Source organism: Arachis hypogaea, chromosome 10, assembly GCF_003086295.3.
Source record: "Arachis hypogaea cultivar Tifrunner chromosome 10, arahy.Tifrunner.gnm2.J5K5, whole genome shotgun sequence".
NCBI classification, from domain to species: Eukaryota; Viridiplantae; Streptophyta; class Magnoliopsida; order Fabales; family Fabaceae; genus Arachis; species Arachis hypogaea.
The window spans coordinates 108,107,892-108,121,917 of NC_092045.1; the positions used below are offsets into that span (position 1 = coordinate 108,107,892).

At 31.3% G+C, this 14,026-nt stretch overlaps 1 protein-coding gene across 1 annotated transcript; it reads right to left on the reverse strand.

Annotated features, from left to right (window-relative positions):
* Positions 1-385: 385 nt before the first annotated feature.
* Positions 386-2,885, reverse strand: LOC112716384 (transcription factor PRE6). The gene is made up of 2 exons (XM_025768293.3): positions 2,611-2,885; positions 386-915 (listed from the first exon to the last, which is right to left on the reverse strand). The coding sequence occupies exons 1-2, from the start codon at positions 2,731-2,733 to the stop codon at positions 760-762; spliced, it is 279 nt and encodes a 92-aa protein (XP_025624078.1). The 5' UTR covers positions 2,734-2,885; the 3' UTR covers positions 386-759.
* Positions 2,886-14,026: the final 11,141 nt, after the last annotated feature.

The window sequence follows — 14,026 nt, forward strand, 5'->3', positions numbered from 1 at the left end:
TTTAATATACGGTTCAAAAAATGTAAGTAATATATATCACTTAATATATATTATATGTTATTATATGAGCAACTATATCCATCATTAGATTCAAATCACTTTCACGTCAAACGCTTTGATGAGCACGATCTTTTGAATATTATGTCATTTTATAAACTTGAACCCAACATTGCCGACAAAATACCTTAAGTAATTAAACACATCACGATGATAATGTTCATGTTATAGCTTCCATTATTAATTAATTAATTAATTAACATATTCTATATATTAGATTTGTACTTTTATTATATATTTATTATTGATAAACTTGGAATATATTATGTGTCTTCCAATTCTCCCACACACGATAATATATATGAAGTCATGAAATAATAAAAAGTAATTAATTAAAACACTTAAATAACTTTAATAAATAATTTAACAGCTGATACATTTTGGCCCATCTATAAATGAGAGCATGCATGTATAGCACGCATTATAGCTATATATAATAATTATAACTATGAGACAAAAGTCCTTAAATTCTCTTATTACAAAACCCTTTTTTTTTCCATACAATAAAAGTGCACTACACCTACCATATAGAGGAGGGGAGGCACACATAATATAACTCATATCAAACTGCACTCTAATTAATAATTACCACCCTAAAATTGAAATTTAAAGTTAATTAAAGGTACACTCATATAATATATGATCTCCTTGAGTATGGAGAATCATGCATAATTAATAATATTTAAATAAAATACTTGGTTTTTATTGGTTAATTAGGCTCCTTATGATGGCAGCTTCAGCACTATCAGCATCAATTGTGGCCAACAATTGAGACAAACGTTCGCTTAAATCATCAACCTCTCTGTGTAAGTTTCTTATATAGTTGCATGTCTCTTGTAGAACCTTAGAAGCTGAAACCTATTCAAAACAAAAACTCATCAAATTAATAATTTACCATGCCATCAATAATATGTAATATTAAAAAAAATCTAAAATTTTAAAAATAAGAATATCCAAAACTCAATAAAAAGAAATATCTAAAATACAAACTTAACAAAAATTTATTTTTTGTGTATTTCATACTGAATTTATTTGACAATTTACTATAATATTGACTGAAATTAACTGCTTGTTTTTTAGTATTACTTTATTATTATACTAAATAGAATAAAAAATTTTTTAAATATATCATTATATTAATATTTTAGTTATTTTTAACTGTTAATTTTAATTATAAAAAATATATATAATATATATAATTAAAATTAATAGTTAAAATTATTAAAATATCAGTATATCGATATACTTACAAACTTTCTAATAGAAAATGTGTATTTACTTATTTATTTATTTAAAATGTACTATGAAGTCCTATTTGACTATATTTGAGGGACCATAGAGCATACAGAGGGAAGTTTCGTTTAAGCAGTAGTTGAAGTAGGTCCAAATCAACCACATGACTGTTATGGAGCAGACACCATTTTATCTCTTTTCCAGTTTTCCACCATCTAGGCTTCTGTGCTGTTTCCTTCTTTTTATTATTTTCTTTCCTTTTTTTACCCTCTAAATCTACATACACATATGTATATGTTATGTTCAAGTCAATGTGAACCCCTTGACCCATTATACTATACAGATTCCTTTACATTTTAACGATTCTTTATTTTTTGTGTATATTTTAATTCTATTTTTTATTAATTATTTTTGATATCAAAAGTAAAAACAATAAAAATAGTTTATAAAAATAATACATATAATATTTCTCTTTTAATTTTTTAAGAATTATGCTCTTAAAATATGGGGTTATTTGGAATCCTTCTTGAATAATAATAATATGATTTACATGTGCCATATGGTGTTAATTGCCCTGCTTCCCTACACAAGCTACCCTTTAATAATTTAATTTCCAGAACTTGACAGAGTTAGTAAAATTTATTCAAGACCCTTTATTTCTTTTCTTTTTTTTGTGTTGGTTATTTTTTGAAGGCATTTTTATGTAAAGAGAATATTTTTTTAATCAAAAATAGAGAGACTCGAACTCGCAACCTCTTAAGTGAATATGGAGAGACTATCTCATTTGAGTTATAACTCATTAGTATGTAAAGACGATATTACAAATTATAAAATAGTTCACTTAAATATATACAGTTAAAATATTAAACCATTTAAAATCTCTTAATATTAACATCACAAACAGATATTTTCATAAGAAATCACATTTTGCTATTTCCTAGCTGCATTACCTAGCATACTTGAAATAAACTACAACTATTTTCTTCAAGCTAAAGTAATATATAATCAATTAATTTATGAACCTTTTGAAACAATATATATATATATATATATATATATATATATATATATATATATATATATATATATATATGTTGGTGAAATCAATTCCATGAATAATTTAATATATATATATATTATTATATATATACAACTTATCCTACTAGCTAGGTTAGACCAAACATTGTTGAAGTTTAATTTAGTACTATTATTGTATTAATCTTTCATGCATATAGAACCCAAACATAAAAAAAGATAGATAATAATGAGAAAGGGCATTATTGAAAAATTAAAAAAAAAAAGGAAAAATAATAATAATACCTTATCAGAGCGCCTATCTCGAATCTCAGGAACAAGTTGGCGCAACTTTGAAACAAGTTCGATGATTTGGTCATCGGAGATTCTATTAGACCCTGATTGTTGCCTTGACCTTCTGCTAGACATAATGTTCAATATATATTTTTATATGCGTCCCTAAGAAAAAAAAACTATAATTATTTTTGGGTTAATATTGAAGCTAGTAAATTATATATAATATAGGTTTTGTGTGATGATGCTTCAGTTTCAGGGTTTTAATATAGAAACTGATGCAAACAGAACCAACCGAGAAGAAGATATAGAAGTAGTGTAGGGAATAAATAATTAAAGAGTATATATATTATGATGTAATATATATATAATGGGGTTTGGTTGGGGAGTTTGAATAATTAACGAAAAGAAATTTAAAGAGAAAGGATTGTAGTGGAATTATTATTAAGAGGAGAAGAAGAGAAAAATGGTTTAGTAGTGTAGTTGGATTATAGAAGCTGGTTTCTTATGCAGAAATGGAGAAAGTGATAAGAGAGATATAAATAAAGGAAAGTGAGGGAGTGGATTGAAGGACCACAAGAGAGAGAGAAAGAGAGTACATTAATAACAAGACATTGATGTTGGATGTGAAGAAAACAATTGCCTTGGGAAATAAAGCAATGGTGCTTGATTAAGAAACAATACAATTTTTTTGGCCTTCTAATCATGATTGTTCAACTCACACTGTTAAAGATTAAATAAATACAAAAGATTTAATCTATCACGATTATTGAACAGGATGAAAAGTAGTAAGGCTAAACAGAGAGATTGAGATAACAAATTATGTTTGATAGATGAAACATGAATAAAAATATTGTATTTAAAGATATTAAATTAATATATTTTATTTTTATTTTGATAAAAAAATACAAAAATATTAATAAAAAAATATATTTTATTTTTTATTTTTTAATTATTTTTATTAATTTTTTATAATTATATTTTTTTATTTTTTAAATAAAAAAATGAAAATAAATCAAATTTTCATAATTTATTTTATTTTATGAATATAAAAACATTAAATTTTATATCTCTATCTCTTATGTTTAATTTTAGTGTCTTATCTTATTCTGTAAAAAACAAATACAGTCTAAATGATTCTAACAATTAAACCCATTAAAATCGAATTAGGGTTAAATGACATATTTTTTAGTAGATGTTTCACTTAAAATTTATAGATATTCCTGATTATTTTAGAAAAAGATCTTTAACTGATTGAATTTAAAAGGATATAATTTGATTCTAGTATCTCATGGCACAGGAATAATCCAAATGGACGGCTTTGGACCAAAAGCATATAATTGAGGCGCAGTTGGATGTTGGATCGTAACAATAAGTGAATGTTAATATTTATAGGTGCATTTTAGTATGTCTATATGTTACATTAATTATAGTGATTATAGTGTTTAAAAAATATTGCTAAAAATAAATAATGTTTTTATTATTCAATAACGTTTTCTAAAAACATTACTAAATAAAATGTTAACAAATAAAATATAAACAAAAAAATATAACATTAAGGATAGACATATTAACATCCACCGTATTTATATATTGAACTTACGATTTTGAGTTTGAGTAATTCTATGAAATTTTTCTATAGTGATGGGTCCTACTCATTTTTTCTTCTAAGTTTGTTATTTCTTGAAAAAAGGTTTCAATTATGCTACTCTATACCTTTTATGGTAGAAATTATTTTAACATAAATACTTTTTAATTATTAACATGCACTTTTATTAATTAAAAATAATTTAAATACATAATTAATTAATAATAATTATATTTTTATACAAGTATCAGAAATATTCAGTATATAAATAGTATTATTTTTTTAGAAATTACAAAATTATTTAAAAGTTACGTTACAAACACTTTTTTGTACAAATTATTAATTAAAAATTGTGTGACATATATAGACACTTTGAATAATAATAATAAAATACAAAAATTACTTGTGTTAATAATAAACAAAAGTGAGGGAGAGAGAGAGAAAAAAGAGGGATTTGTAGGGAGAGTGTAGGTTTTTCCTTCTGTGTGTGTTGTTCCCAAATTGGGGTTTGATTTCAAGTGGCACTAATAAGAGTGTGTTTGTTTTTAAGCTAACAAAGTGGGCCTCAATGTACATGTCTCTATTAGCAGGACCATGTGATCATCATAGTAAGAGAAAAAATAAAATGATCCTCTTCATATTTTCATAAAAACCCTTTTATAAATATTTATTTGCTTTTGTTTTAATTTCTTAATGCTAATAATCACAGAATTCCATGTAATTGTACCCTAAAACACTTGCCAATGTTTCAGGCTTGTGATTCAGTTCACAACAACATAGGATGACATAATGTTGTTTGCAAACCATTGAATATAATACATGTGTTAAATAATTAATCAGAATAAAATATGCCTCCTATCATGCTAATTAGTGTGTTTTTATGTCGTCAAGAAATTCCAAATCATGATTTGAAATGCTTAGAGGAGATGTTAACTCAATTTGATATAATATGTTTCATCAAATCATTTTTTTTTAGTATTAGTCTAATTTTCATAGTTTCAAATATGTAGATAGGAAGAGGAGAACCACTAATTTGTCTCCTAATTTAAAAAAATAAAATACTTGAAATAATTTAGGCTCTATCTAGAAAGTGTTTTCTTAATTTGTGTCCTTATCCAATAATGAATAATTTTGTTATTGTTAGTATATTGGACATTATTATTATTGTTGGTAAATGAAATGTTTTCAATTAATTTGTTGGGAAAATTATCTTTGACAAATAATTTTACGACACATACATACTTCATTTCTTTTATTTTAATATGTCTTATCAAATCATGCTGAGTTATGTTTTTAATATAATTAATTTTAGTTTAAAACTAGGGAAAATTCCGATACACTAAATAGTAGATCCTTAAATAATATTCCTAACTATATTATATGAAGAACACTGAATATTTTATTTTAGATCTTTTTAAAGAAAAAAGAAAAAGAGATGAGAATTATTATTTGGCACACATACATACATATATCAAACTCTAAACTAATAGTTAGTCACTGACTTAGATCTGAACGAAAGTGATGCTTCATTATTTTATGACCTTGTGTGCCTAATTAGTGTCATAATCATTTATTGAATCAGTATCTTAATTTATATGAAGCCAGATAATAAAACAACAAAACAACATCTTTGAAAGTGATTATATTAATTAAAAGAAAACGCAGTGGCTGACCACCGTACGTGAAGTGTTTACTTTATGTGATTATATCATCACAAATTAAACCCTAGCTTAGGGGGAACATTCATGGCAATTTCTCTAATGCAATTTTTTTTTTAAATTTATAAAACTTGAAATCTTGGTTTAGTCTCTTTGGTTAGGAGTGACAAACAGAGATACTTGTCACTAAATAAAACGGATCAACTAACTACGTGCGTCTAAAAAAAAATATGAAAATATTAATTCGTCTCGTTTTTTATCGAATAATGGGCTGACAGATTAACCTGTTAGCCTATCATAAAAATTTATAAATTTACATTCTGGTGATTCATATATTATACCCCACCAATAGTTAATAAAAAAAATATTATACAAAAATTAACAAGAAGTTTCGTTCTTATAAATTTTAATATCTTAATTATCACCATTATTATCATCTTGTTGATTAATATATTATTTGAACCAACTCCTAAAAAAATCTTCCCCTCTTAAAATATCTTCTATAGTGATTATGTAATTGTGTTTAATTAACTAGAAGAAATAAGAATTTTAGGGTTTGGTTTTATCTTTCTTTTTTTTTTTTGCTTTTAATGTTACAGTAATTTTTTATTTGCAGTATCAAATTGAAGTTTAACCTGGCTTTTTTGTCGCGAGTTAAACAAACAAACTTGACAAGTTTTGCGTTTCTTACTTTGGACTAATGTGTTGTAGGCCTTCAAATTCTGATCTAGCTTATATACTCTCGTTGAATTGATGTCTTCTATTTTCGTTGATGTATTCTGCTTTAATTTAGTTTAGTTATTGATATTATACGTTTCAGTTAAATTAATGTCTTCTACTTCAACTCATCATGTATACAAATTCATATCCAAACCGATGTGCATGTCCTGCTCGTCACGTTTCATGTTTTCAATTGATGAGCATAATTTTAATTTCATTATAACTATATCATTAGACTTTCTCAAATATCTCAAGTATACTTTTCATTCTTAAAATTTTTAAAAATTTTAATAAGTTCTCATAATATTTAATTTGTTTTAATTTTGTGTCTAAAATTTTAAATATATTTCAACTCTACCATTTTGGCAAATCTTTTCTTAGTCAAAATATTTTTTTTTCATTTTATATATATATATACTACATACACTACCATCATCTTTATTAGAATATATTTATGATATTATATATTAATATAATATTGATTTTAGATTTATTTAATTTGATATTAGGTTGATTTTGTTATTAAGATTAGGTTGTATCCTTGGCCTATAATAAATAGGCATTCTTCATTGTGCATCATCACAACAATAACATTTGAATATCAAGTTTATATTCTTGTGTTATTATTATGAATTCTAATATGATATGAGAGTTATGGAATTTTTCTTGAGTATTCTGATATTGTTATCCCAAATTTTTTGTAAAAAAATTTTTGTTTATGTTTTTATCACTCATATTTGATCACCATTTAATGCTCTGATTTTTTTTTTTACTCTCAATTCTTTTTTTTTTTATGTTTGTTTTTCACAATTTTACACCTAAAATGGATTTATGTCCTCTTATTAGTTCTAAGTTTATCACATTTTCGACAATTATTTGGTGAAAGTGAGGTGATTACTAATGAAGATGAGAGAAAATAATGTAGTATAATGTATAGGGAAAATATTGGAAAAAATATTTTGATTAACAAAATAATTGACAAAAGATAGAATATAAACATATTTGAAATTTAAAAAATAAAATTGAGAAAATTAAGCCTATACTTATTTCCATTTTAGATGTGATGGTAATGTGTATAATGTATTTAATTATTATTATTATCTTTGTTGCTTCATCCTTGGTATGTTAGGGACACAACTACATGAGGGAAGGCCCAATCTTTCAATTTGTGAGGCACGAGGTTATCACATGCAATTTCTGTGTCTTACAAGACACCCTAATTTCAATATGTCTCTTAAGCCTCATGGTACATGTTTGACGATCTGAGTTTTTTTTTTTTTTTTAAATTACGTATTTTTGGAAGTTTATTATTATTACTATATGAAACATTATTTATTGAATTAAATTCAACTTCTAAAGTATTATTATATATGTATTACAAATTTCATTTAATTAATTATTGTAATGGGTTTTTAGAGCGCATAAGAGATTTAATGAAGGAATTGAGGGGTTTTTAATTTCGGAAATCAGAGATATAGGTTGGGAATTTCATGCTTTAATATTTTGAAGCACTAGCACGTGCCACTATTAAAAAAATGTATGTATGACCCATCTTAGCTAGAAAATTGAGGGGACCTCTATATTATTGTCTTTACCCATTTGTTAGTTTTCTTTTTGGGAGGTTTTACATCAATTTTTAAGTCTAATTATCATAAATTAATTAATTCAGCATTATTGCTATTATTTTTTAAAATTCAAACTCAATACTAAAATTTAAATATTTAATAACATGATCTTATATTACGTGCACAAAATTAATTAACATTTTGCTAACAACCGGCAATTGGGATTTACTATTATTTTTGGCTCACTAACTCTTGATCATGTGTCCACTTAAACCTTAATTAAGCAAACTTAAAATTAACTTTCAATTCCCCACCCATCAACTCACAATTCCAAAAAGGGAGACATGGAGAACAAATTGGCCACCAACTAATGTCCTTTGCCTAATGTGCTGATCAAACTTAGATTTTGATGAGATGCATGAACAGCCCAAAAATATATTAGATGATGGATTTGATTTTTATTTTTAATTTAATTTTAATTTAATTTTATAGATATATTTAATTACGTAATATTACATCAGCAAAAAATTATTTTTTATATTAACTATGTAAATATTTATCCAAAAAAATGAATATATCAAACTATTCTTCTACCTTAACCCATGACAATAATAAAGAAGTCTCGTGGTCCACAAATTCAGTCCAACAGAATACATAAATTCAATTACAATTTTAGTCTTTATTATCTTATCTTTAGTTGTTCTTATCTTATCTTTATTTGCTTTTATCTTTCACAGGACAATGCTCTATATATATTTAGTTTTACCCTCATAATTTACAACACGCTTCAATACAATTCAATCAATCAACAATCAATAAAAGTTCGCATTCTTTTCTTTTCCTATTTTTTTACAATTTTATCATGGTATTGTAATTGAATTTATGTATTCTGTTGGGTTGAATTTATGGACCACGAGACTTCTTTATTGTTATCATGAACTAAGGTGAAAGAATAGTTTAATAAAATATAATTAGATAATTGTGTAAAATATTTTATAGTATTAGTATATCAAAATTAAAATTTTTATTTTTATTACACTATTAATTCCCTATGTATATGAAAAATTTTGTAGATAACGGAACAAAAATTTAGCAATTTCTAGTGGAAAGAAATTATAGTATGACTGTATAACTATATTAGTGGGGTTTTGTGTTAAAATTTTCATTTTTTTTTAATAACTCTAAGACCCCCAACGTTAGAAGTCAAGAAAAAAAATAAATAAAAATGCCTCAGCTAGTTAATTGAAATTATTTTCTTCAGATGAGTCTAATTGAATTGAATGGAGACAAGAAGTTTGAATCAGAATTTGAAGATTTGAAATTGAAAATTGGAAGTCAAGCCAAGTAGTGTTTTATAATAATAGAAGTTTAAATTATTGTTAGATAGAGGTATAAGAATAATTATATATCTAATATATTATTTTATACAAGAATTTTTTTGAGTTAGAAGAGTGAGTCATAGATTTATTTTTATATTATGCTTAAATTTTTTCTTTCTTTAGAAAAAATTGAGACATTATGGAATAAATTCTAAACTTTTTAGTTATAATTATAGATTTTTTATATATATCATATATTATCAATTTATCATCATGAATCTATTTATTAAAAAAATGTAAGTTATTTGATTAATCCCTTACATTTGGACAAAATTTTATTTTGATTCTTAATTATATATATCTAATAACGAAAATGTCCATGCTTACACCTTGGCACAAAGGTCCACACAACAACATTAGTTAAACTTTGATTTGAAGATTGTATGTGTTCATACCCTGCCCCAATAACAAAGGCCCAGGTCCAAATAAAAGGCCTAGTCCAAAGGATTAAGCCTAGCTAAGTACCGACCTTCACATAAGAAGTCGGTATCAACCACGACTTACTCTAAAGAAGTCGGGCATGAGATTAGCTGGCAGATAAACACTCATTCAAATGAGTAACCGCCCCTAAAATCTCTCTAACCGCTTCATAAAGCCATATCTTAACCTCCCTAAGATAATGGGACGGTTAACACCCTAAAGATACGGCACTACTCCAACAGTGGTTATTGGCTCACCACTATAAATACACTGACACCCCTCAGGTATCTCTAAGCCCAATACTCTCTAGACCTGCTCACACCCTTGCTAACTTAGGCATCGGAGTGTCTTTGCAGGTACCACCCCCCTCTCCTCGTAGAAACAAGTCGGACGAAGTCCCCCGAGCTGCATACTCATTCGGAAACCTCCTCCTTCACACATTTGGGCCAGCCAACGTCATCCATTCTATTAATCTCCGGTTACCCACCGTAACATTGGCGCCGTTGCCGGGGACCCGAGAGATCATCCATCGATGGCGGACAGATCCCACGAAGAAGGCCACGTGGAGACAGATTCTGAACAAGAGAATCTGGACACAGGCAATAACGATGTGGACTTAGCCCTCCACCAGGAAGTTAACAATCAGCATAGAGAGGGCAGCTCCGGGGTAAAAAACCCGAAGGTAAATTCCTCAGATGGACCATCCCATATAACTGAGCTCATGGGGTTAGTCCACAACCGCCTGGAACAGTTAGAACAAGAGCGGGAGCGGCAAAAGGAAACTGAAAAGTACCTAAAAGAGGAGATGGAACGGCGAAAAGAGTTAGAAAGAAAACTCTTAAAGCTGGAATCCTCCCTCAAGAGTCACAACTCCCGCGACGAACAAGAAGAGCCGCCCTTGGGTGAAGAGGATCCTTTCAGCGAGGACATAATGAGGGCAAAAGTTTCGAGAAACTTCAAAAGCCCGGATATGGACCTCTACGATGGAACCACGGATCCAAAGCATCATCTAAGCAACTTCAAAAGTCGGATGTACCTAGCTGATGCTTCCGATGCTACGCGATGCAAAGCTTTCCCGACCACTTTATCGAAAGCAGCGATGAAGTGGTTCGATAGCCTTCCCCCAAGATCTATCACTAGCTTTGAAGACCTCTCAAGGAAGTTTTTGATGAGGTTCTCAATCCAGAAAGACAAGGTGAAACATGCACCGAGCCTCCTGGGAATAAAACAGGAGGTCGGAGAATCTTTACGAGCCTATATGGAAAGGTTCAACAAAGCATGTTTGGAGATCCAAGACCTGCCTGCAGAGGCAGTCATAATGGGGCTAGTCAATGGGCTCAGAGAAGGTCCCTTCTCACAGTCCATATCTAAAAGACACTCCGTTTCTCTAAGTGATGTACAAGAAAGAGCTGAAAAGTACATCAATATGGAGGAAAATGCCAAATTGAGAGACCTGAGTTGGCGACCTGGACCCCCTCACTCAACTAAAGAGAGAGAAAGGGAAGCCAAGAAAAAGGAAGAACTCGGTCTCGAGAGGCCAAAGAAATATCACTCTTATACTCCCCTAAAAGTTTCTATAGTGGATGTATACAGAGAGATCTGCAACACTGAAAGACTACCACCCCCTAGACCCATTAAAAATAAAAAAGGGGGAGCCGCAGCGATTACTGCGAGTACCATAAAATATATGGTCACTCCACTAACGATTGTTACGACCTCAAGAATGTGATAGAAAAGCTGGCTAGAGAAGGTCGGCTTGATAGATATCTCATAGAAAGGTCGGACAGTCATGGAAAAAGAAAGCGAGATGATATGGATAGAAGAGACCCACCGACGCAGACTCCAGAGAGGCATATCCACATGATCTCAGGAGGGTTTGCAGGAGGGGGACTTACCAAATCCTCTCGCAAAAGGCATCTCAAAAGAGTATACCAGGTCGGGGAGGAGACACCCGACCTTCCCACCATTTCATTCACAAAAGAAGATGGGCAAGGAATAATCCCTGGACACGATGATCCAGTGGTAATAACTATGATCCTAGCAAATGCCCATCTCCACAAAACCCTAGTAGACCAAGGAAGCTCGGCGGACATTCTTTTTAAGCCTGCTTTCGACAAGCTAGGGTTAGACGAGAAAGAGTTAAGAGCCTACCCCGACACCCTATATGGATTAGGGGACACGCCAATAAAACCACTGAGATTTTTGCCCTCCACACCACTTTTGGAAAAGGGAAAAAATCAAAAACTCTGAGCATATACTTCATAGTCATAGATGTAGGGTCAGCATACAATGCTTTGATCGGCAGAGCTACCCTTAATCGACTCGGAGCAGTGGTATCCACTCCCCACCTCTGCATGAAATTTCCGACCTCAGCGGGAATAGCAACGGTAAGGGGAGATCAAAAGTTGGCAAGAAAATGCTACAACGAAAGCCTAAATCTGAGAGGAAAGGGAAAAGAAGTTCATACAATAGAACTCGGCGGCGCAAGGGCCAGAGAAGAGCTGCGACCACAACCGGGAGGAAGAACCGAGGAGATACAGGTCGGCAACGAGGGAGGAAAAAATACTTATATAGGAGCCAACCTAGGGGAAACTCTAAAACAAGGGTTGGCTGAACTCCTAAAAGAAAATTCCGACCTCTTCGCCTGGAAGGCCTCTGACATGCCTGGGATTGACCCCGAGCTCATGTCCCACAAACTCTCGGTCTACCCAGGGTCCCGACCTGTACAACAAAGAAGACGCAAGCTCGGCTCAGAACGAGCCCTAATAGTAGAAGAACAAGTACAGCGCTCCTGGAAGCCGGCTTCATCAGAGAAGTCAAGTACCCAACATGGCTAGCCAATGTAGTGCTAGTCAAAAAACAGAATGGTAAATGGAGAATGTGTGTCGACTATACCGACCTAAATAAGGCATGTCCCAAGGACCCTTATCCACTACCAAGTATTGATACCCTAGTGGACTCCAGCTCGGGGTACCAATACTTGCCATTTATGGACGCCTACTCGGGATATAATCAAATCCCGATGTATGAGCCAGACCAGGAGAAAACATCATTCATCACACCCAGAGCTAACTATTGCTACGTGGTCATGCCATTCGGATTGAAGAATGCAGGAGCCACATATCAAAGGTTGATGAATAAAGTGTTTTCCCCTCACCTGGGGAGCCTAATGGAAGTATACGTCGACGACATGCTAGTAAAAACCAAGAAGGAAGTCGACCTCTTATCCGACCTCTCACAAGTCTTTGATACCATAAGGCTGCATGGGATGAGACTAAATCCCGCAAAGTGCGCCTTCGCGGTGGAGGCAGGAAAATTTCTAGGATTTATGCTAACACAAAGAGGGATTGAGGCCAATCCCGATAAATGTAGAGCCATCCTAGAAATGAAAAGCCCGACCTATTTGAGAGAAGTCCAGCAGCTCAATGGCCGACTTGCAGCCCTCTCCAGATTTTTGGCAGGATCGGCACCAAAATCCCTTCCACTATTTTCCTTATTAAGAAAGGGATGCCAATTCGAATGGACTCCGGAATGCGAGGAGGCGTTCCAAGAGTTCAAAAAGTTTTTAAGCTAACCTCCTATCCTAACCCGACCAGTACCAGGGAAAGACCTCGTTCTGTACTTATCCGTAGCAAACAGGGCTGTCTCGTCAGCCCTGATAAAAGAAGACGAGGTCGGACAACACCCAGTCTACTTCATCAGTAAAGTCCTACAAGGCCCTGAACTAAGGTACCACAAACTAGAAAAGTTTGCCTACTCCTTGGTAATAGCCTCACGAAGGCTACGACCTTACTTTCAAGCTCACACGATAAGAGTCCGTACAAACCAACCCATGAAGCAAATCCTCCAAAAAACGGATGTTGCAGGGAGAATGGTTCAATGGGCAATAGAGCTCTCCGAGTTCGATTTGAGATACGAAACTCGGACAGCTATTGAAGCCCAGTGCCTCGCCGACTTCGTGGCAGAATACGCAGGGGATCAAGAGGAAAAGCCGACTACATGGGAACTCTATGTAGACGGATCCTCCAACAAAACAGGGAGCGGCGCAGGCATAATATTGGCAGATGAAAGAGGAACCCAGATAGAGGTTTCTTTAAA

Excerpts from the sequence above, each read along its gene's own strand:
- LOC112716384 (XM_025768293.3), bottom strand. The coding sequence starts at position 2,733 with ATGTCTAGCAGAAGGTCAAGGCAACAATCAGGGTCTAATAGAATCTCC. Across the intron at positions 916-2,610 it reads GAGATAGGCGCTCTGATAAG|GTTTCAGCTTCTAAGGTTCT; the intron begins GTATTATTATTA and ends TGTTTTGAATAG.